Source organism: Talpa europaea (assembly GCF_964194135.1).
Source record: "Talpa europaea genome assembly, chromosome: 15".
Classification (NCBI taxonomy): Eukaryota; Metazoa; Chordata; class Mammalia; order Eulipotyphla; family Talpidae; genus Talpa; species Talpa europaea.
The window spans coordinates 79,525,099-79,549,494 of NC_140083.1; the positions used below are offsets into that span (position 1 = coordinate 79,525,099).

The window sequence follows — 24,396 nt, forward strand, 5'->3', positions numbered from 1 at the left end:
ATGGGGGAACCCCAAAGCCCACGTGTCTGCCTTTTGTATCCACCTGGCTGCTTCACCCCACCCTCAGGTCCCAGCCACCTTCCCTTGGGTGGTGATGGGATTTGGAGTTCCCAGTGTCTGGCTTTGACCTGGGGTGGGGGTGGAGTCCACAAAGCCTATATGGAATTTGCCTGGGACATCCTTTTCTTAACCCCTGTGCCATCAGGGAGGCCAGACCCTAGAAGACTATTTTTAAAGAATTCCATGAAAGGGTCCGCCATCCCCCTCCCCACCCTAGTAACCCAAATCAGGTGTCCTTCCAAGTGCTTTTTGTTTCCTAGCCTGTTTCTCTTCTCTGAAATTTAAACTTTCTGAGCTCTCAAGATAAGAAAGAAGCAGCGGCCTGGCTTTCCTGATAGCGACTAAACTTCAGTTAGCTGAGGAAGGACCTCAAAGTTGCCTCAGTGGAAAAAGAGAGGAAATCCGCGCCCCCCAGAGGTCTTAACGCCCAGAACAGCCGGACCCCCGCGGGCGGGCTCCGGGTGAACCGCCCAGCGGTCGGTAAACTACAACTCCCAGCATGCCGCGCGGCTCGCCGGCGTCACGCACTTCTCGCTGATTGGTCCCTGCGGATATTTGAAAGGTGGGGCTGGCGCGGAAACGAAGGTTAAGTTTGGGCTCCTCGCGGGACGCTTCGTCTGACTGTAAGTCTTGGGCCCAGAAAGGATCGTGACCTCCGGGTGGCCGAGACCCGGGGGCCCCCGTGAGCGTGTGTGTGCGCGCCCAGGTGAGCGGGGGTCCCCGAGGCTGACGTGAGGGCGAGGCGGGCGGGGAGGAAGGCCTGGGGCGGCCTAGGGGCCGCTGGCGGCTGGCGGAGCCCTCCGGGCCGGGCGGCGGGCGGCCGGGCGATGAGGCGATGAGGCCGGGGAAGGAGCAGCGGGAACATCAGTTGGCAATGGGAGCTCGACGTCTGGGCTTCTTGGCCTTTTTCCCGCCTGATGGGATTCTCCTCCCCCTCCTTCCGCGGTTTTCAAGCCCTTCTCGCGTCCCTCGCGTCCTCCGTTTAGGTCCATTAAGATTTCCCTAATCCCCGTCTTTTCTCTAGCGTTTGGGAGCCATGAGGAACTTCAAAGGAGTCAACTTTGGGACGCTGCTGAGCAACCCGAAGGAAGCCGAACAGTTGCTCCCTGACTTGAAGGTGAGGATGCTGTCTGGCCCTGGCTACACTGGGTTACTAAGCTGAGCTGTTTTGTTTGATTTTTGCCTTATCTGGGGAGATAGATTAGTAGGAGCTCAAACCCTGAGCGACCATTCTAGTTTCTTTTCCTGCCTCTTTCACTCCATCAGTAGCCCGGTTCACATCTTCCTTTCCTCCTAGGAATTCCTGTCCACGCCTCCAGCTGATATTTCCAGTTGCCGATCTGATGCAGAGAGAAGACAAGCTTGTGATGCCATCCTGAGGGCTTGCAACCACCAGCTTACTGCCAAGCTGGCTTGCCCTGGGCACCTGGAGAGCCTGCTGGAGCTGGCAGAGTTGGCTTGCAGTGGCTATTTAGCGTCTACCCCCCAGCGCCCACCCCTCTACCTGGAACGAATTCTTTTCATCTTTCTACGGAATGTTGCTGCGCAGGGAATCCCAGAAGCTACACTTCGTCTTGCTCAACCCCTCCATGCCTGCTTGGTGCAATGCTCTCGCCAAGCTGCTCCCCAGGACTATGACGCTGTGGCTCGGGGCAGCTTTTCTCTGCTTTGGAAGGGGGCAGAAGCCCTGGTGGATCAGCGAGCTGCATTCTCAGCTCGGCTAAAGGCCTTGAGCTTTCTAGTACTCTTGGAGGATGAAAGTACCCCTTGTGAGGTTCCCCACTTTGCTTCTCCAACAGCCTGTCGAGTGGTAGCTGCCCATCAGTTATTTGATGCCAGTGGGCATGCTCTGAGTGAAGCAGATGCTGATTTCCTACATGACCTGCTCTCTAGGCATGTGATCCGAGCCTTGGTGGATGCGGGAGGAGGCCCTCCTGGTCCTCTTTCTCCCCAGAGGGCCCTCTGTCTCATGGAGCTCACCCTGGAACACTGCCGTCGCCTCTGCTGGAGTGGCCACCACACCAAGGCCACCAGGGCACTGGAAAAGACCCGTGATTACTTAAGGAACACCAGTCTGGCCCCTAGCCTCCAGCTTTGCCAGCTGGGGATTGAGCTGCTACAGGTCGAGCAGGGAAGACCCCAGGAAGTGGTCAAACTTCTGATTGAGGCATGCTCTGTCTTGAACCACAGTATGGAGGCACCATCACCCCCACTGCGGGCCTTGTGTGACAGCTGCCAGTTCTTCCTCTCAGGCCTGGAGCGAGGCACCAAGAGGCGCTATGAACTTGATGCTATTCTGGGCCTCTTTGCTTTTCTTGACGGGTACTGCTCCCTCATCCGGCAGCTGCAGGATGGTGTGAGTTAAGAACCTAGAGGTAGGGGTGGGAGTGTGGTTCTGTGGACTCACTATCAACCTAAGGTTTTTGATAAGATTTGGAAACCCTGGCTCCCTCCCTTAATAGGCTACACCCTGGGCTGTGCTTGGCCAGGCAGCAAGCAGCCTCGTCTTCCCCGAGTGGGCAGTGGTTCTTATGTCCTTCCTTCCTCCTGAGCTTGTCAGCCCTCAGGGCTGTTCAACTTAGAGCTCATGCTTTATCTCTGCCTCAAACCAGCCTCTTCCTCCCTTCCTCAGGTGTGTGATGTCTCCTCCAAGCAGCACCAGTCTTTGGTACAGATGCACTTTCAGGCCCTTCACCTCTACACTGTGGTCATTTATGACTTTGCCCAAGGCTGTCAGGTACTGCCTAGGAAATAAGGAACCTAGTCTGGGTTTGCTCAACTGCCTTCAGTAGAACTTTGGGTTGGCTTTGGGCATGGGTGGGGTGGATGTCACTTTGGACCTGTCACGACTCCTCTCATCCTGAAATCCTTCTTGTCCCTTCAGGAAGCTGCTCTGGCTGACCTGGCCCGCCTAGTGGAAAGTTGCAAATCTACAGCGGTTTGGATGCTGGAGGCCTTACAGGGCCTGTCGGGTCAAGAACTGACTGATTGCCTAGGGATGACTGGTTGGTACCTTGGGGCCCAGACCCAGGGTTCTTGGGAGGGTCATCAGTCCTTAGACAGGCAAAGAGCACTTGCTGAATGGTTCTGACACTGTGGGTGCACCATTTGGTTTAATGAGGCAATGAAAGAGATGTTCATAAATGCCAGTTTCTCTATGTTTAATAGCAGTAGAGAAGCGGATGAGGCTAACTTAGCAGGGGGCATGGTGTTTTTTTCCGTTGGCTTTGAAGTCTGATGTGATATTTTGTTTCATGAAAACATTTGCAAGTGATAAGCCACTTTATGACCTTTCTATTTATTTCAGTTTGTTTTTTTTAAATAATAAATTTTATTTTTATATTCCCCATACAATTGCAACCCCCCCCCATTCTGACCCCAATCCCTCCCCTCCTGGCCCCCACCCTATTTATTTCAGTTTTAAAGAACATTTATCACTTAAAAAATTTTTAAATCATCCACATGGTTCAAGATTCAAATTGTACAAAAGGGCATGCGTAATAAGTCCCTCTGACACTCCTAACCCTGGTCATCCAAGTCTTCCTCTGTAGACACGTCTAATAATATCATTTTCTTGTGTATCATTCTAGAGATATACTATGTATATATATGCACAGAAGCATGTACACATACTTCTCCCCTCTCTTCTTATTGAAATATGCATACAGAAAAGTACAAATTCATGAAGAGTACATTTTATAACCAACATTTAGTCAGGTAACAGCATGACTTAGACCCAAAAAAACCCCTTCTGTGTCCCCTTCCAGCCACTGCCTCCTGACATAACCACTAGACTAAAAGCCTACGTTACTTTTGTCTATTTTCTTCACGAGGAATTTCTCCCTCATTTTACTAAAAGTGTGGCTTTTAGTTTAAACGATATGAACTTAATGAGTTCAGCCATCGAAAGTTTCAGAGAACTCTTCATAGTCATAGTTTCAGGAGTTGAATCTAGCCACAGAGATAAAGATATCAGGAGTCAGAAAAATTATTTGCATGAAAGTTTTACCCACAGCGTAGTAAAGGCCATTTGTATTTTCTCCCACTCATCTATGTTAATAGCCTAAAAGCTACACAAACGAGTTATTAGAATTTAAGAAAAAAGCCTGTTCATTCAACTATGTATTATGTACTATGTGCTAAGCACTGTGGGAATACTTCGCTAAGTCAGTAAACAAGAAAAGACCCCTGCCCTCTTGGAACTACATTCTTGTTGAGGAAGAAAGAAATGAACATACTCAATAAACTTAGTGAATTATCAACATGTTCAAAATACTGGGGGAAAGGAAAGGTAGGGCAGTCTCAGAAAGGGAATTAGGGGCTCAGGGTGGATGAGGGCGGCAAGTTACCATGTTTAACAGGTGGTCAGGGTAGGCCTTGGTGCGCGGGTAACATGAGCACAACTTGGAGGAGGTGGGAGAGGTGGCCATGTAAACCCGGGGAAGGAGGCAGAGGAAACAGCCCGTGCCCACGCCCTAGCCAGAAGAGGGACTGGCGTATTCTTGGAACAGCAAGGAAGCTAGTGTGGCCTCCATGAAATGAAGGAAAGACAGTTAAAGGACAGGCCAGAGGATGTGTGCTAACGTGCTGAACTTTGGAGCAAGATGAAGACAGATTGACTTGGGGGGCGGCGAGGTGGGATGGGCCCTGGATGGGAATGAGGCCTCGGCTCTTGTAAAACAGGGAAAGGAGAGCTGCCCCTTTCTTGTTCCCAAATGATAGAGGTTGCTGTCTCCTCAAACAGCTGCTGAACTGTTACAGATTGAGCTGACCACAGATTGAGGTCTCTGCTGCCTTCGGTCATTCCTCCAATGGGAGTCATGTCTGTGATCAATTGTCCTTTGTCCCCTACAGCCTCTTACACCAGCAACTTGGCCTACAGCTTCTATTTTCACAAGCTCTACACGGAGGCCTGTGTCATCTCCGAGCCCCTCTGTCAGCATTTGGGTGCAGCGAAGCCAGGCACCTGTCCTCAGCTGCCTCCTGAGAAGGTGAGAGAGCAGGAAGGGAGGTTATGTTGGGGGATGGAGAAGACTTGAGGGACATGAAAGGGCCTCGCCAGAACCCTGCCCTGAGTAGGATGTTGAGAGCTGCATGTAGGCACCAGTATCTGGGGCAGTGTTTCCAGGCCTCACCTGCCCATTAGTTATTTTTTTACAGAAGTTTTTTCTTTTTTTGTAGAAGAACTGGGGTGTAGGCCAGAGGTGCTAAGGGTGAGATGATTTACCAGAGACAGAGTGGGGAACAGAGCAGGCGTATTTACTAAAATACACTGCTGGACCTCCCTGGTGGTGCAGGCGGTTGAGCGCAGCGTTGTTATGCTGTCTGTAGCCTCTGCAGTGGCAGTGCCGGTTTGATCCCCGCCAGCCTTGAAGCAGCCCACATGGCGCGGCAGACCTCTCCTGTCTCACCCGCTGCTCCCCTCAGCAGAGTGTTTTCAGTCAGTCTGCCTGTTCTGCTCCCCGCTCTAACTCTGGTGAATTCTCTCACCCTCCGGCGCTTCTGACTGTACCCAGTGCTTGTATAAACAAACAAACAAGCAAATAAATAATACATGCCTCTTAAAAAAAATAAAATAAAATAAAATACACTGCTGAGGGGAGCAACAGGCAAGACAGGAGAGGTCTACTGTGCTATGTAAGTCAGCTCCCTAGCTGAGGATTGAACTCAAGCTGTAGCAGAGACAGCTCTGAGACTCAACCCCTAGGCCACCAGGGAAGCCCCGCCCCATTATTTACTTAATATTTTTCCTTCAATTGACTCACTTTTTACATTAAGCCTTGTCCCCAGCCAGTGGTTCTCAAGCTGGCTGCACATTAAAGTCATTGGAGTGAACTTAGAATATTCTAAGGCCTACCCCAAGCTAATTTCATCAAATCTCTGGTTTAGGAGCCCAGTCATCTAGACATTTTAAAGGTTCTTTTTTTTTTTTTTAAAGATTTATTTATTTATTTATACAAGCACTGGGTACAGTCAGAAGCGCGGGAGGGTGAGAGAATTCACCAGAGCCAGAGCGGGGAGCAGAGCAGGCAGAAGGACCGAAGTACACTGCTGAGGGGAGCAGCGGGCGGCAGGAGAGGTCTGCGCACCATGTGGGACCCTCACCCGGTGGCCGGGGAGCAGCCAGGGATCGAACCAGCGCTGCAGAGGCTGCGGGCAGCTTCGCAACCCAGCGCTCAACCACTGTGCCACCGGGGAGGCCCCATTTTAAAGGTTCTTGAGGTGGTCCTAGGACAACCAGAGTGAGAACCACTGTCTTAAATTGAAGGAATAGCCATCACTGATAGGTTGTCTGGATTGGCAGGCAGGGTAGGCTGTGGAGGACCTCACGTTTCACCTTGAGTGAGGTTGATGAGCCTCTGAAGGATGGAAGGGGAGCCACAATAGCAGATTGGCATTTCGGATTTTTCTGGCATTACTGCTTAGAGGAACGTGAGGATAACAGGTGGCCTAGGCAAGAAAGGGAGGGTGGACTGAAGCACCTGCCCGAGGGATGGGAAGCAGTGGTTGGGGACAAGAGGTCAGGGTTTAACCTGTTAGGTGACTGGCTGTGGGAGAAGGAAAAGCGTCAAGCATGGCTTCACATTTCTCGCTCAAGTCCGGGACTTGCTGAGGACTGCAGGAGGACGATAGGTCCACAGGGGCGTGGGTGATGACTGTGGGTGGAGGATGCAGTGAAGCCTCAGATTGGAGACCACCCAGGTACTTATACTTCTTTTCTGGGTTCTCTCTCAGGGCCAGGGTGTGGGCAGGAGGAGCACAATGTGGGCGCCTGTGCGTGCCTAGACTCTCTCCTGAACACATTCAATGTTTTCTCTCCACTTTGGTCTGTTCTTGTTCTCAGCTGCATAGGTGCTTCAGGCTGCATGTAGAGAGTTTGAAGAAACTGGGTAAACAGGCCCAAGGCTGCAAAATGGTAACCTCTTGGCTGGCAGCCCTGCGGCCCTGTGGCCCTGAGCACATGACTGAGCCAGTCACCTTCTGGGTCCGGGTCAAGATGGATGCAGCCAAAGCTGGAGACAGGGAGCTACAGCTGAGGTGAGCTGGTGGGATGGGGAACAACCACGTTTACCCCACATTTACACCTGGCTTCTTGTATTTTTGGTCATGTTTACGCTTATATCTGAAAAGGCACTGATGCCTCCATTCATTATTCTTTTTTATTAAGATATCTTTATTTATGCATACAAGAGATGGGGTGTAGGCCAGAGGTGCAGGGGGGCAAGAGGATTCACCAGAGACAGAGTTGGGTACAGAACAGGTGGACTGACTGAAATACACTGCTGAGGGGAGCAGCAGGTGAGATAGGAGAGGTCTGCTGCACCATGTGGGTAGCTCCCTGGCTGGGGATCGAACTCAAACTGGTGCTGTAGTAGTTACCAATTGCTTCATAGTACTGACGCTTAACACTTTGCACCACCAGGGAGGCCCCCCATTCATTATTCTTTGAGTGCCTACTCTGTGCCAGCCACTGTGCTAGGTACAGGGGAACAGTGTTCTTGCTTTTAAGTCTCCAGTTAACTGGAGACTTAACTGCACTCTCAGCAAGCCACGGCTGAGGCAGGGACTCTGTGCCTTACCGGCTTCCCCCGGTGCTGACCTGCCCTCTCTCAGGACCCTGCGAGACAGCCTGAGTGGATGGGACCCGGAGACCCTGGTCCTCCTGCTGAGGGAAGAGCTGCAGGCTTACAAGGCGGTGCGGGCCAACACGGGGCAGGAACGGTTCAACGTCATCTGTGACCTGCTGGAGCTGAGCCCAGAGGAAACAGCAGCTGGGGCGTGGGCACGAGCCACCCACCTGGTGGAACTGGCTCAGGTGCTCTGCTACCATGACTTTGCCCAGCAGACCGACTGGTGAGAGGAAAACCTGGGAGGCCACTGATGCTTCTTGCCTTAGCTTCTGTTACTCTCTTCAAAGCCTTTCTCCTTTGCCATGACCGTGAGCAACCCTTCAGGCTGTGACCATGTCATTCAAAGTGTGAGGCCAGCTGTCATGCAGAAGGCTCAGCTTAGGTGCATCCTCTTCTCACAGCTCTGCCCTGGATGCCATCCGGGAAGCCCTGCAGCTTTTGGAGTCTGTGAAGCCTGATACCCAAACCAAGGACTGGCTTCTGGATGATAAAGCACAGGCCCTGCTGTGGCTCTACATCTGTACTCTGGAGTCCAAGATGCAAGAAGTGAGTGTGGCTGCTTTGGGACTCAGCACAAGTGGGCATAGAGGATATTTCCCCTGAGCCCCCAGTAACTAGTACCAGCTCTTCTTCTACCCCTGATCTCCCTATCCAGGGTATTGAGCGAGATCGAAGAGCCCAGGCCCCTCGTAACCTGGAAGAATTTGAAGTCAATGACCTGAACTATGAAGACAAACTCCAGGAAGATCGTTTCCTATACAGTAATATTGCCTTCAACCTGGCCGCAGATGCCGGTGAGTGTTGTGAATGTAGAGTGGCATGGGATAGTGTTTACTCTATGGCTTCCTATGAGTAGAACACGAACACCACGTGTGGGTGTGGGAGAGGCTGGCCTGTAGGCCGGGTGCATAAAGCACAGAGGGTGTTATGAAGAAAGCCACTTCCTCCCCAGATGTCTTATGCTGAGAGAATGGCTGGTCCCTTTCTTCCAACATGTAGCTCAATCCAGTTGCCTGGACCAAGCCCTGGCCTTGTGGAAGGCGGTGCTCACCAAGGGGCAGGCCCCAGCCGTGCGGAGTCTTCAGCAGACAGCATCCTCACTGCAGATCCTAGCCGCCCTCTATCAGCTGCTGGCAAAGGTAGTGGGGCAGGGCACTAGCACAGACCAGAAACCCAGCTCTTCATCTTCTTTGACCTGTGTACCTGCTGAGAAGCCTGGGTCCCAGTGTGGGCTCTATCATCAGTCTCCCTGGGTCTGAGTCCAGTCTCAGTCCCTGAGTCTGATGCCATCATTTATTAGCACATGGCCTTAGGCGGAGCTTAAATTTTTTTTTTTAAGATTTATTTATTTATTTTTTTAAGATTTATTTATTTATGCATGCAAGAACTGGGGTACAGGCCAGAGGGGTGAGAGTATTCACCAGAGACAGAGTGGGGAACAGAATAGGTGGATTGACTGAAATACACTGCTGAGGGGAGCAGCAGCGAGTCAGGAGAGGTCTGCTGCACTGTGTGGGTAGCTCCCTGGCCAGAGATCGAACTCGTGCCGCAGTGGCTGTGGACAGCTTCATAGGTTGTGTCTTAACCCCTCACACCACCAGGGAGGCCCTATTTTCACTTATTTATGCATAGAAGAACTGGGGTGTAGGCCAGAGGTGGGAGTAGGGGTGAGAGGATTCGCCAGAGACAGAGTAAAGAACAGAACAGGTGGATCAACTGAAATACACTGCTGAGGGGAGCAGCGGGTGAGACAGGAGAGGTCTGCTGCACCATGTGGTTCAGCTCCCTGACCAGGGATCGAACTTGTGCTTCAGTGGCTGCTGATAGTTTGATAGTACCAAGATTTTAACCCCTGTGCCACCAGGGAGGCCCAAGCTGCTTAAGTTTCTAAACCTGTTTTGTTTTTTTTTTAAATATTTATAGTGTTTATAAAGATGTATAACTGAATATGTTTATTTTATTTTTAAAGATTTATTTATTTTATTTATACAAGCACTGGGTATAGTCAGAAGCGTGGGGAGGGTGAGAGAATTCACCAGAGCCAGAGCGGGGAGCAGAACAGGCAGAAGGATCGAAGTACACTGCTGAGGGGAGCAGCAGGCGGCAGGAGAGGTCTGCGCGCCATGTGGGACCCTTGCCCGGCGGCCAGGGATCGAACTGGCGCCGCAGAGGCTTCTGGCAGCTCCTCAACCCAGCGCTCAACCGCTGCGCCACCGGGGAGGCCCAGTTTTCTTATTTCTAAAATGAGGGCAATAACGTCATAGTATGATTCCCATTCTATGAGGTCATGCATGGAAGATGTTGTTTATAAATGGAATATTCAAATGTTAGCCATGATTATTATAATTAGATAATTTGAGACCAATATACTCAGAAAAATGCATAAATGCCTATAGATAAAATTTTGCATTTTATATGCAATGTCAGGAGGTTTCAGAGACTCCCTGTAACTCTTCCCTGGACTGCACATTAGCAACCTCCGAAAAAGGCCATTGTGCATTAAGGATGTTTATTACTATGGGCCTTTAGACATCTGTCGAGCACAAGAATCCTGGAAAGATGCCACCGCCCTAGGTTTAGTCCTGGCCCTACCACATACCTGTCTTATGAACTTAGACAAACAACCCAACTATGCGAGTCTTAGTTTCCTCATCTGTAAAATTGGGATTAGAGTTGCCATGCAGATGAAATGAACTGATGCGTGTAAGACTCTTGGCACAGTACCTGGCATATAGTCAGCACTCAGTAAATCCTGGCTATTAGTGATAACTGGGCTTTAAAACAGGGGTGGGTTGGTTTGCAGTCTCCCCTGCTGCTCTCCTCTGGTCTCTGAGGGTGACTGACAGCTGCTCTGTGTGGATAGCTGTGTGCCATTCAGGCCCAGAGGTCAGACCAAGGTCCCAGAGGACTGGGGCAGAGAGTAGAGATGGAAGCTTGTGCAGGATCTGGTAAACTTGCTGCTCTTGGCTGACCAGCCCTTGCAGGCTCTGGAGGTCCTTCTGCTTGTGAGGATCATCTCCCAGAGACTAGAAGACCACACCAAGGCAGCTGGTTCCTCCTGCCACGTCACTCAGCTCCTCCTGACACTCGGCTGTCCCAGCTATGCTCAGGTGAGTGCCCCCCAGCCAGCCCTGCGCGCTGCAGAGGGCATCAGGCTTCAGTGATTCATCTTTTCCCTGAGAAGATAAGACGGGTAATGAAGGGGCAGCTTCTCTGCCTTCCATCTCTGGGCTCAGCTGGAGCATGGTAGTGGGGAGGCACTGAGGGAAGAGTTGGCTTCTTTCTCCTCATTGCAAAACCAACTGTCATTAAGTCTTCCAGATTCTGCACCAAGAATTTACCACTAATCTTGTTTTCCCAACTGTTTCTGCTGCCCTGGTTGATGCTTCTTCACGTGCACAGAACTATTGTAATGCCTTCTAGCTGGTCTCGGCCTCTGCTTTCTCCCTTTCCCACTGCTCTCCTAACCACTGCTAGCAGGATCTTTTTAGACACAGACCCGATCTTACCTCTCTTGTTTAAAGGATTTCAGTAGCTTCTCCATTACCGGTCTAGACCTTCTACTCTGTGTTGCACACCTCTGCAGTTCTAGGCTGTTCTTCATGCTTTTTTTTTGCTGCTTCTTACCATGAACCTTATGCCAATCCTTACTGATTACTTCGTATTCTTTTTTTTTTTTTATGATTTATTTAGGTTTTTTATTTTATTTTTTTCCTAAGATTTATTTATTTATGCATACAAGAGCTGGGGTACAGGCCAGAGGTGTGGGGGGTGAGAGGATTCACCAGAGACAGAGTGAGGAACAGAACAGGCAGATTGACCAAAGTACAATGCTGAGGGGAGCAGCGGGGAGACAGGAGAGGTCTGCTGCACCATGTGGGTAGCTCCCTGGCCAGCAGGGGGATCGAACTCGTGCTGCAGAGGCTGCGGACAGCTTCATAGGTTGTGTCTTAACCCCTTGCGCCACCAGGGAGGCCCCGGTTACGTCATATTCTTTGTACATGCCTCTCTCTCTGGTTGTATTAGTCTCTCCATCCTAAAAGCAACTGCCCACCTCTCCCCTTTTCATTCAGCAGGTTTCTACTTTTCAAGGCCTAGGTCAGTGTCCCTTCTGACTCTGGCGTTTTATGCATCTTCTTCAAGGGCAGAACCAACCACTTTCCCTCAGTCCCCATACCACTAATGGCATTGTATCTCAGCCCCTCCCCGCTGCATAGATGGTCCTGTTTTTTACTCCTTATTCCACTTTGTACTAAGTGAATGTTTTAGTGAATGATTGAATGGCTCCTGTGTAGATAATGTTTGAAATAATCTATTTTTAGTGGAAAGAATCTGGCTGCCCCGTTACCAGCTCATTCACCCCTCCGATTTCTCCCATAGTTATACCTGGAAGAGGCAGAATCAAGCTTAAAGCTTCTGGATCACACCACGGACACATACCTGCTCCTTTCCCTGACCCGAGATCTCCTTCAAAGCCAACTCTACTGTGCTCACCGGAAGGTATTTGTCACTTTCATAATCCCCAAAGGTTAAAGGTATGTGGGTGTTGGATTTTAGATTCGTCCAAAGAGAGGGAGAATGTTCCTGGTGCAGTGAGGCAGCACTGTTTCCTAGCCATGCCCTCTGCCGTGAACGGTTCATCAGTGCTCCTCCAGTAGAGATACATCCTTTTTACTCATTGCCAGTTTCCTCGGGGCCAAGGGGAAATCTACCCTGTGACTAGAAACTGGAATGACACTGGAGCCCTGGACTGGAAATCCAGCGGGAGCCAAAAGGAGCGTCCTCATGAAATAGCCGTGGGACTTAGTTGGGTCTTGTGCCCTCTCTGTAGTTTTCTCTATAGCTTTTATCATTCTTAAAAGCAGGGGGTTGGGCCAGGTGATCTCCAGGGGCACCTTAGCTCTGAGTTGCTCATCTGACTCCACTTCTCTGCTCTCCTTTGGCCCTTCCTTCTCCCAGGTGACCGAGGGTGCCTCTCTGTTGCTGTCGGTGCTGCGGGACCCTGCCCTCCAGAGGTCGTCCAAGGCCTGGTACCTGCTGCGTGTCCAGGCGTTGAAGCTGGTAGCAGTCTACCTTAGCCTCTCATCAGACAGTCTCTCCACCTCCCTGGGGGAGCAGCTCTGTGCCCAAGGTGAAAGAATAGGGTGGATGGCCTTCCTGGTCAATGTGTGGTTTGTCTGCTGTCAACTCTTCTCAGCCCTTGTCTCTTCTGCTGTTCAAGTGTGTGGACTAGCCTACTTAAAAGCTGCACAGAATAGCCTGGGGTAGCAAATGAGTTTCATTCTTCTGCTGAGGCCACTGGGTTGCTAGGTTACTGCCTGGGTACTATAAAGGATTCTGAGACCTTATGTGTTCTTTTTTTTTTTTTAATATTTAAGACTTTTTTTTTTTAATATTTATGTATTTATTTATTTATTTATTTTTTTAAATTCTTTTTTTTTTTTTTTTAAGATTGATTTATTTATTTACTTATACAAGCACTGGGTACAGTCAGAAGCGCGGGAGGGTGAGAGAATTCACCAGAGCCAGAGTAGGGAGCAGAGCAGGCAGAAGGACCGAAGTACACTGCTGAGGGGAGCAGCGGGCCGCAGGAGAGGTCTGCGCACCATGTGGGACCCTCCTCCGGTGGCCTGGGAGCAGCCGGGGATCGAACTGGCACCGCAGAGGCCTTGCCAGCTTCGCAACCCAGCGCTCAACCGCTGCGCCACCGGGGAGGCCCTATGTATTTATTTATACAAGCACTGGGTACAGTCAGAAGCGCGGGAGGGTGAGAGAATTCACCAGAGCCAGAGCAGGGAGCAGAACGGGCAGACTGATGAAGTACACTGCTGAGGGGAGCAGCGGGCGGCAGGAGAGGTCTGCGCACCATGTGGGACCCTCACCCGGTGGCCAGGGATTGAACCGGAGCTGCAGAGGCTGCAGGCAGCTTTGTAACCCAGCACTCAACTGCTGCGCCACCGGGGAGGCCCACCTTATGTGTTCTTAAAGGGAAAGAGTTCTGTGATTGATTAGCTCTGTCTGCCTTGGGTGCAGAAAGATAAGAGCAGCAGCAAATTTTGCATTTGCTCTCTTAGTAGTCAGGTAATAGAAGTTCTGGCCACATGACTCCTTATCCCCCCACCTGACAGGCTGGCAGACACCTGAGATAGCGCTCATTGACTCCCATAAACTCCTGCGAAGCATCCTCCTCCTCCTCATGGGCAGTGATGTGCTCTCTGTTCAAAAAGTAGCTGTGGAGACACCGTTTCTGGACTATGGTGAGTCTGAGGAGGAGAGCAGGTCCCTGTGGGATGCACAGGCCAGATGGCATCATCACTATGACTGAGTGATGACAGTCTTGTCTCTTTGCTACAGGTGAAAATCTGGTACAGAAATGGCAGGTTCTTACAGAGGTGCTTAGCTGCTCTGAGAAGCTTGTGTCCCGCCTGGGCTACCTGGGTAGTGTGAGCGAAGCCAAGGCCTTTTGCTTAGAGGCTCTGAAACTTACCACAAAGCTACAGATACCTCAGCAGTAAGTACACGGCCCAAGAGAATGCCAATTCCAGGACTTGGGTGCCTGTGCCCTTGGCTGTGGGTTCCCAAACTATTCTGCAGATTAACATGTTATGTTTGAAGGGGGGGGTGGAAGATTGTAGCCCATGGCTAAATAAGTGAGATGTGAAGAGTTCAAGGTTAGCCTTTTATTTTCTATAGGACTTCAGCTGTCCTGCAATATGCTAATAGGCACGAGAAACCTCCAAAAGGGAGATCTAGTATACCGTGTTTCCACATTTATTTGCCCAGAGGGTCCTTTTCCCCAGAATGCAGTTTGGGAAATCCTGTCCCCACGCATAAGAATGAGTTGGGATGAGCGTAGAAGGTTCTCCCCAGGCAGCCTGGGAGCGATGGCAACGACTGCCTAGAAAGGGGCAAAAAGAGACTCTCCAGGAAAACAAAGGATTTCACGAGTTGGTTCTCATTGCCTCTCCCAACAAGGTGTGCCTTGTTCTTGGTGCTGAAGGGGGAGTTGGAGCTGGCACGAAATGATCCAGACCTCTGTCAGTCGGACCTGAAGCAGGTGCTGTTCTTGCTTGAGTCTTGCACAGGTGAGCCGCCACACCCCCAGGCCATAGGCTGGGCTCAGAGTGACACACCCACATCCATTCATCTTTCTTTGTATGTGGTGCTCTAGCGTCCTTCTACACTAGAGCCTGACTGCTGTCTGGTCCCAGGGCAAAGCTCCAATTATTAACCATAGTGTCCCTTCTTTGCACAGCGTGTCGAGGACTAACCCTGCCTGGTTCTAGTTTTTAGCACCTTCTAATGCAGTTTGGTTATTTAGATTTAAATTTAAGTAAAATTTAAAATTCAGTTCCTAATTCATTCACCACGTTAACACGCTTAATAGCCTCGTGCTAGTGGCTACTGTGTGGGACAGCCCAAAGGGAGTATCCTCACGTTTAAACTAATAATAAAATATACTTATGGAGCAATTTTTTTTTTTTTTTAAGATTTATTTATACAAGCACTGGGTACAGTCAGAAGTGCGGGAGGGTGAGAGAATTCACCAGAGCCAGAGCGGGGAACAGAACAGGCAGACTGACGAAGTACACTGCTGAGGGGAGCAGCGGGCGCTGCAGGAGAGGTCTGCGTGCCATGTGGGACCCTTGCCAGTGCCATGTGGGACCCTCGAACTGGCGCTGCAGAGGCTGCGGGCAGCTTCACAGCCCAGCGCTCAACTGCTGTGCCACCAGGGGAAGCCCTTATGGAGCAATTTTTTTAAAGATTTATTTATGGGCCTACTTGGTGGCGCAAGGGGTTAAGACGCAATCTATGAGGCTGTCTGCAGCCACTGAAGCACGAGTTTGATCCCCGGCCAGGGAGCTACCCACATGGTGCAGTAGACATCTCCTGACTCGCCCGCTGCTCCCCTCAGCAGTGTATTTCAGTCATTCTGCCTGTTCTGTTCCCCACTCTGTCTCTGGTGAATCCTCTCACCCCCCACACCTCTGGCCTGTGCCCCAGTTCTTGTATGCATAATATAAATAAATCTTTAAAAGAAAATTATTATTTATGCATAGAAGGACTGGGGTACAGGCCAAACTGAGGGTGGGGGGGGGGCGGTAAGAAGATTCACCAGAGACAGAGTGGGGAGCCAAACAGGCAGAGCTACTGAAATACACTGCTGAGGGGAGCAGCGGGCAATATAGGAGAGGTCTGCTGTACCATATGGGTTAGCTTCCTCACTAGGGATGGAACTCAGGCCATTGCAGTGGGCCTTTGTGGTGGTAGCGCTGAGATTTTAACCCCTAGGCCACCAGGAAAGCCCGTTATGGAGAATTTTTTAATCAACCACTTTTACCTCTTTTATTTCTTTTGTGAAATGAGAAAGCTGAGAAATTGGATGTTTTGAGCAGGATTACAGGACTGGTGTGGGGAGGAGCCAGATCAAGACTCTGGCCTCCTGGTGCTGGCCGGAGCCATGCCGCCTTCCGAGCTGCAGCTGTGGGGGCTGCATTGATCTGCTGTTTGATGGGAAAAGAAATCATTAGAGATAATATTTTCTTTTATTATGTCACAAATAATGAACTATACTAATACTTGATATTAGTACAGTAACACATGAGTAATTAACAAGTGGATTCATATATTAGAGAGCAGTGCCGGGGGTAGCTCAGGAAGTAGTTGGTATTATTTTTCATTTTTTTTTTTTTTAATAGAGGCATGTTTTATTTATTTATTTGTTTGTTTTGTTTATACATGCACTGGGTACAGTCAGAAGCGCGGGAGGGTGAGAGAATTCACCAGAGCCAGAGCGGGGAGCAGAGCAGGCAGAAGGACCGAAGTACACTGCTGAGGGGAGCAGCGGGCGGCAGGAGAGGTCTGCGCGCCATGTGGGACCCTCCTCTGTTGGCCGGGAGCAGCCGGGGATTGAACCGGCGCCGCAGAGGCCGTGGGCAGCTTCGCAACCCAGCGCTCTACAGCTGCACCACCGGGGAGGCCCTGTTTGTTTTTTTTTTTTAAGATTTATTTATCCATGCATCCAAGTGCTGGCCAGAGATGTGGGGGGTGAGAGGATTCACCAGAATGGGGAAACAGAACAGGCAGACTGAAATACACTGCTGAGGGGAGCAGTGGGTGAGTCAGGAGAGGTCTGCCTCACCATGTCAGTTTCTCTCTGGCCAGCCGGAGATCAAACTGTGCTGTAGAGGCTGTGGATTGCTTCACAGTATGGTGCTTAACTCCTTGTGCCATCAAGGAGGCCCTATTTTTCCAGTTTTATAATGCTTTTCCATTCTCCCTTCAGAGTTCGGTGGCCTAGCCCAGCACCCAGACTCCGTGAAGAAGGTTCACCTGAAGAAGGGAAACCAGCAGGCTCCGGTTCGCCATCCTCCAGAGCTCCCAGAAGAGGAGGTATTCCTAAAAGGTCCTGCTTTGGAGCTGGTGGCCACTGTGGCGAAGGAGCCTGGCCCCACTGCACCCTCTACTAACTCTTCTCCAATCCTGAAAACAAAGTCCCAGCCCAGCCCTGGCTTCCTGAGCCACTCGCTCACCTGTGACTGCTCACTCTGTGGCAGCCCTGTCCTCTCCGCCATCTGTCTGCGCTGGGCGTTGGTCACAGCAGGGTTACAACTAGCCATGGGCCATGAGTCCCAGGGCCTGGATCTGCTGCATGTTGTGCTGAAGGGTTGTCCTGCGGCCGCCCAACGCCTCACCCTAGCTCTCCAAGCCTCCCTGAATCACAAAGCACCCTCCTCCCCTGTCCCAAGCCTCTTTGATGAGATCTTGGCTCAGGCATACACACAGCTGGCGCAGGAAGGGCTGAGCCGGCCATCAGACAAGAGCCTGGGGAAGGCCCTGGAGTCAGGGCTGAAGTTTGTGGCAGCACGGATACCCCACCTGGAGCCCTGGCGAACCAGCCTGCTCTTGATTCAGGCCCTTGCAAAACTGACTGGCCTCAGCTGCTGCATGACCCAACTCTTTGGAAGCTCCTGGGGCTGGCAGCCACCATCGCTAAAGACGCTCGCAGCCTCGGAGCCCTCTAAACCTCGGAGCCAGAAGCATTCAGGACGAGGGCGCCAGCAGGTGGGGCCTCTCTGTAATGCCTCTCTGAAAGGCCTGGAAAGTGGAGGAACACCCTGTACACCTAAGCCTCAGGGTAGGGCCAGGCAGGCTGGCCCCCGAGTCCCTTTCACTGTGTTTGAGGAACTCCCTGCAAAGAGCAAGCCTGAGGTTCCCAAGGCCCCCAGGGTCCAACAGAGGGTCCAGACACGCCTCAAGGTGAGATGGGATGCTGGCGGGTGCAGGTGTCTCTATGAAATAGCTTCCCAGCTATTGGGACCGTTGGTGCTTCTCTGCAGGATCCCCACATCTTCCACAGCAAGGTCCAAGTCTGACCTTTGTTTCAGATAAAAGGCGCTTTCCTTAACTCTTGGTTCCTTTCATTTTCTCCTTCTTACCTTCTGGTCCCTTCTCCTTCCTTCCACACCCAGGAGTTCCTGCCTCCAATAGCATGCTAGGTGACTGTGGGCGCTAATCAAATCTTCCGAAGGGCCCCTGTCATGGCGCCTCCATAGCGCCACCTGCCGTCAGGCCAGATCTTGTTACTGAAGGCCCGTTGGTCCTTCTCCCTTTCCCAGGTGAGCTTCAGTGATGACAGTGACTTGGAAGACCCTGTCTCAGGTGAGGTACAGCTTGCAGAGGGACCAAAGAGACGGGGCACGGCTGCCCGAGGTCGGGGCCGCGGCCAGGCTAGGAAGGGCTCCAGCTTAAAGACTGACCGTGCAGCTGCCCCAGAGATTGCCCCCGGGAATCCTGGCCCTGGCGGCAGAGGCCGAAGGGCCAAGAAGGTGCCATCAGGACATCGTGAGATGCTGGAGATAATGAGGAGCATCCCTGAGGAGGAGCTGACTGACAACCAGATGGAAATGAGCTTTGAGATCCTCAGGGGCTCTGATGGGGAAGACTCAGCCACAGGTACGATACAAGGATGGGAAGGCAGACGATACATATCTTCTCTGGGGGTTGCTGTGGGGCCAGACTGCAAGAAATAACTGGTGCCAAAGATAGTATGAAAAGTTCTTTTGTTCTCCCTGGGACTGGAGGGAATGGCAGGAGGAGAGAATGCCACAGAAAAGTCGTCTTCTCTCCCTAGGTGGGAAGGTACCAGTATCAGGTCCCAACACAAGCCTAGGAGAATGTGAGGTGTTGAGACGGGATTCTGGAAAAGAGGAGCTGCCCATCCTGTGCCCAGAAAAGGAGAGAAACAAGGATATTCGTGCTCGGCTCAGATTCCCCACGACCCCTGTAGCCATTGGTGAATATGCTAACTGACCACCGAGACCTGGCCACTTGAGGGCTGAGGCTGTGGGGCCTGGGTCCCCATGCCTTTCCAGTCTGCCAGGGTTCTGACTTTGCATCCCATCTGGATCTGGTAGCATCTGAATCCCAGTACTCTCAGCCTCTGGGCTTCTATTACTTAACTGTAAAATGGGGCTCGGGGAGGATGAAGCAGTTTCATGCCTCTAAGTTGTGCAACTCCCCAAGTGGCACATCGCCCTCCCTAAACGGTACCTGCTATTTCCTGAGTGGGAGATGAGGTAGACCTCCTGCTTGGAGCATGATGCCTGCCAGAAAGTAGGGGATTCATCTATGAATCTTTTGAGCGTGTTGACCTTCCTCTAGATCTCTCTACCCTGGATGCCATCTGCGACTCGCTGAGTGTTGCCTTCCGTGGAGTCAGCCACTGCCCTCCAAGTGGGCCCTATGCCAACCTCTGCCGCTTCCTGGCCTTGTGCCTGGGCCACCGGGACCCCTATGCCACTGCATGCCTTGTCATCGATTCTGTCTCCATCACCTGCCGCCACCAGCTACTCACTCACCTCCACAGGCAGCTTAGGTTAGTGCCCTCCACCTGTGAGACTCAAAATGGGGCCAACTGAAGAGGGTCTAGGCCTCCAAGGAAGGAGAATTCACCCGCTTGTGTTGCCCGCAGCAAGGCCCAGAAGCAGCGTGGAGCACTTGAAGTGGCAGACCAGCTGCAGGGACTGAGCCTCCAGGAGAGGCCTGGAGACGTCCCGCTGGCCCGCCTCCAGCGCCTCTTCTCCTTCAGGACTGCGGGGTCTGGCCCATTCCCCCGGCCCGAGAAGGAGCGCTTCCAGGAGCACCTGGCCCTGCTTCCCAGGGGTATGGCGGCAGGTGGCGGGCTCGCCTGTGCCCTGACGTGCCTTTTTACTGAGGAGTTGGGGAAGTGGGCTAAGGGATTAGTTAGTTCATGTAGATTTTTGGTCTTTGTGGAAGGACATATCAAACCCTTCTTTAGTCATTTTGCTTCTCACTGAACAAGCCTAGCCTAAATCTGGAAGCCTTTTTCCCCCCCTAACCTCAACTTTGAGTTTTCAACAAATTCAGTATCTGTCTTTAAGGGTGCCTGAGGCCTTCTGCACTAGTGTTACACTTGTTAATGGATGACTTCAGTGCCCAGTCTGGGCAGGGCCCCTTGTTAACTTCTCTGAGGGACACAAAGTATAAGATCTGGTCTCTGCCTACCGGAAGCTGTTAGAGCACAGGAGAGCACCTTGAACTCCGGGGGCCAGGGAAGATTCCCTGGACTTGTCTTGAGTGATAAATAGGGACGAAGTGCAGGAGTCAGGGAACGGAAATCCTCGTCACAGCTGAAATGACCTTGGGTATGTCCTGTGTGTCAGGAGTGACTGTGTGTGTGTTGGCCCTGGCCACTCTCCAGCCTGGAACTGTGGGTGACACCCTCCTACTGACACGACTGGAAAAAGACCATCCCCCGGTCACTGTGCAGATCCCCACCGCCCAGAACAAGGTAGGTGTCCTAGGGTAGGCTTCGGGTCAAACACACATTTTGGGGCGGGTGGGGGCGAATGGAGAGGTGGGGTCACATGGAGAAGCCGAAATCTCATTATCTCACCTCTAAAGTTTCCTCTGAGTTCGGTCCTAAAAGAGTTCGACGCCATCCAGAAGGATCAGAAAGAGAACAGCAGCTGCACAGACAAGCGGGAGTGGTGGATGGGGCGCCTGGAGCTGGACCACAGGATGGAGGTGTGTGCTGCCAGGGTGTGGTGCGGCCAGAGGTGCTGGGTCTTCTCAACTACCTCAAATCTGTTCCGGACGTGAAGGCCTAAATAAAAAATGGGATCACTTGGGAAGTGTCTTTAAGCAAGACATTAAACCCCCAAACTTTGACGGTGTTGTGGCAATGAAACGCTTCAAGACACATGCAAGAAAACAGATTTCAGCCCAAGTATCAGCCGCATAGCTTTAGCTTGCATTGCCCACCTGTTCCTAGTTATCAAAATAGTGACATGTAACAACAAATCATCTGACCCATCCTCCCCCAGAGTCTCAGCAAATGCAAACTGTTTCAAACTTCTTGCCTCTTATGATTGGCAGAACAAGTGTAAGACAAATACACATAGAACACCCCTTTCGTCTTCTCCAAAATGTTGGTTCCTCTGGGAAAGAGAGTCAGCTCCTCCCTGACTGACTGACGGTTGTTTCTGCACACTCAGGTTCTCATCACTTCCTTGGAGAAGCATGTGCTGGGCTGCTGGAGGGGCTTGTTACTGCCATCCAGTGAGGACCCTGGTCCTGCCCAAGAGTCTTCCCGCCTACAAGAGTTGCTGCAGGAATGTGGCTGGAAATACCCTGACTCCACTCTGCTGAAAGTAAGTTGAAAAATCAGGGAAGGGTGAAGCAGCTACACTTCATTCTTTCCCACTTGTCCTTGGGAGCAGGGATGGGGGAGCTGTGTCCTCACTGGCCACTGTTCCCTGCAGATCATGCTCAGTGGGGCTGGAACCCTCACCCCTGAGGAGGTCCAGATCCTAGCCTATGGGCTGTGCCCAGCCCAGCCGGAACGAGCCCAGGAGCTTCTGAGTGAGGCATTGGGGCGTCTACAGGGTCAGACAACACCAAGCAATAAGCACCTGGTCTTAGTACTGGACAAGGTACAGAGCTAGGGTTGGCATTGCAGTGTCTGGTGGGCATTGGGCACCTACTCGCCCCCACTCCCTTCTGATCCTGTGTGTAACTGTTGGGGACAGTAACCTCAGAGTTCTTTTTGCCCAGGACCTGCAGAAACTGCCATGGGAGAGCATGCCCAGCCTCCGGACATTGCCTGTCACTCGGCTACCCTCCTTCCACTTCCTACTCAGCTACTCCATCATCAAAGAGGTGGGGCTTAGGATGTGCGGACTGGGGGTGACTGATAGTTTGGGGAAAACAGGAAAAAAATGAAAAAAGCAATCTAGGAAGACGGAGGTCTCAGGAATGGATCAGTCACAGAGAAGAGGTTGGAGTTTGTCAAAACTTGGCCCTGTGGCCAGACCAAGATATCTTGATCCTGTGTCTCCTCAGGCTGGGGCCTCATCGGTGCTGAGCCATGGGGTGGATCCGCGCAATACCTTCTATGTCCTGAACCCTCACAAAAACCTATCAAGCACAGAAGAGCAATTTCGAGCCAATTTCAGCAGGTCAGTGGGGGGGAAGAAAAAGGGAGTGAGTGGGAAGGGCAGAGGCAACATATAAGGGTAAAGGACTCTTCTCCAGGATCAAATGTTGCAGTCCACCTCCTGAGAGCCCCCTGCCCTGTTTGCCACATCACCCCCATTCTTAACTCCTACTTTTCCCCTGCAGTGAAGTTGGCTGGAAAGGCGTGGTCGGGGAGGTGCCGAGGCCGGAGCAGGTGCAGGTGGCCCTGACAGAACATGACTTATATATGTGAGTCTTAGAGCAGGGAGGTGGGGAGGGCTGAATCCCAGGGGAGCCCCTGACTGATTCAGGATACCCCTGGAGACATAGCAAAGGCCTGATACTGCTGGTGCAGGCTCATCTCCTTCTGCCTTAGCTATGCAGGCCATGGTGCCGGTGCCCGCTTCCTAGATGGGCAGGCTGTGTTGCGGCTGAGCTGCCGGGCAGTCGCCCTGCTCTTTGGTTGCAGCAGTGCAGCCCTGGCTGTGCATGGAAACCTGGAGGGGGCTGGCATCGTGCTCAAGTATATCATGGCCGGCTGGTGAGTCTCCAGGGCAATGCCCATCCTAAGTTCCCCACCCCAGTTTCTTTCCCCAGTGTAAACTCCTAAATCTTCCCTCCTTTGTGCCCCCTCCGCCCCCCCCAGTAATAGTTCCCGCACGTGCCTTGGCCTTTTCCCTCTCCTAACCTAGAACTATGGGCCATGGGACTTCCTCACGGCTCAATTCTCTACTCATCCACCACCAACACCAATTGTGTTTGCCCGTAGAGTCTGTTATAGAGCTCTTATTTTGTATTTCTTCCTTCTCTTTTCCCAGTCCCCTGTTTCTGGGTAACCTCTGGGATGTGACAGACCGTGACATTGACCGCTACACAGAGGCTCTGCTGCAGGGCTGGCTCGGTGCAGGCCCAGGAGCCCCCCTTCTCTACTATGTCAACCAGGCCCGGCAGGCTCCCCGACTCAAGTATCTTATTGGGGCTGCACCTGTAGCCTATGGCTTGCCTGTCTGCTTGCGGTGACCCCTTGAAATTGTCCTATAACCCACAGAAGTCATTTGACTGTTCTACCTCCAAATGTTGTTTAACCCTTAGGATAAATGTTTTAAGCAATTTTCCTCAGTGTTTTTTATGAAACATTTCCTTTTGATTTTATCTTAATATAATAAAGATTTATCATTTGAACCCTGTTTTGTGTAATTCATCTGGGAATATTTGAAGACAAGATTATTGCTCCCCTCCCACCACGTTTAACAATCTAAACAGATGAGAACAACTTGCGGCTGTTAAAGCCTGAGAAACCTTGGGAAGAAGGGCAAAGCCAAGGATAAAGCTGAGCCTGGCGGGGCCTCAGCTGACAAGATGAAGAAGAGGGCATTCAAATGCTCCAAGTGGGGACAGAGGCTTTTCCCAGTGACAGTGTGTGGGTCGGGTACCATCAGGTCTGTCTTCCAGAGCCCCCGCAGCTACCCTGGGACTGACACCTAGCAGCAGAGCCACAGCTGCCCTGCCCCTCTCCTAAGTGGACATTAATGACCGATCTCTCCCTACAGACAACTGCTAAACTTGTCAGCGCCCTGCGTTTTAGCAGCCAATTCCATGGCGTTCTGCTGCTCACGATGACTGTTCTCTCCCCAACTGAACTGTTAAGCTCCCAGGAAGCATGTAACTAAAACTCTCCTGTATTCCTCACATCTAATGTGGTTAAAACTGTATTGACCAGGGCCTCCCGGGTGGTGCAAGACGTTAAGATGCAACCTATGAAGCTGTCGGCAGACGCTGCAGCAACAGTTCGAGCAGCGGCTAGGGAGTAACCCACATGGCACGGCAGACCTCTCCTGTCTTGCCCGCTGCTCCCGTCAGCAGTGGATTTCAGTCCCTCTGCCTGTTCTGCTCCCCACTCTGTCTCTGGTGAATCCTCTCACCCCACCCCGCCACCCACACCTCTGGCCTGTACCCCATTTCTTGTATGCATGAATAGATAAATCTTTTGAAATACAAAACAAGACAGGGTATTGAGCAATAAAGCTTAAGTTCCTGAGGGCAGGCGTCTTGTCTGCTACAACTTCACTACTGGGGGCTTGCGATGTTTTGTGAAAAGGCGCCCCTGCCCCTCAACATTTGAGGTCTGTGCAAGAGCTTCCGGCCTCCGTCCCTACTGGGCCGGAGGGTCATAGAGACGTCCGGCGCAGCGAGGCCGCCTGGAGCAGCCATAGAGATGTGCAGA

General features: G+C 51.7%; 1 protein-coding gene across 1 annotated transcript; it reads left to right on the plus strand.

Annotated features, from left to right (window-relative positions):
• Window positions 1-1,096: 1,096 nt before the first annotated feature.
• On the plus strand, window positions 1,097-23,192 carry ESPL1 (extra spindle pole bodies like 1, separase; the record flags this gene model as incomplete). The annotated part of the gene is made up of 30 exons (XM_084256493.1): window positions 1,097-1,177; window positions 1,358-2,416; window positions 2,693-2,797; window positions 2,945-3,065; window positions 4,915-5,051; window positions 6,905-7,098; window positions 7,675-7,914; window positions 8,093-8,237; window positions 8,347-8,485; window positions 8,691-8,830; window positions 10,667-10,801; window positions 12,072-12,191; window positions 12,651-12,822; window positions 13,820-13,948; window positions 14,046-14,202; window positions 14,667-14,776; window positions 16,978-17,951; window positions 18,311-18,647; window positions 18,826-18,987; window positions 19,356-19,569; window positions 19,666-19,856; window positions 20,378-20,505; window positions 20,619-20,741; window positions 21,212-21,367; window positions 21,479-21,649; window positions 21,771-21,875; window positions 22,059-22,174; window positions 22,338-22,421; window positions 22,549-22,713; window positions 22,991-23,192. 30 exons carry the CDS (start codon window positions 1,097-1,099, stop codon window positions 23,190-23,192), a joined length of 6,312 nt encoding a protein of 2,103 aa, XP_084112619.1.
• Between the last annotated feature and the right edge of the window lie 1,204 nt (window positions 23,193-24,396).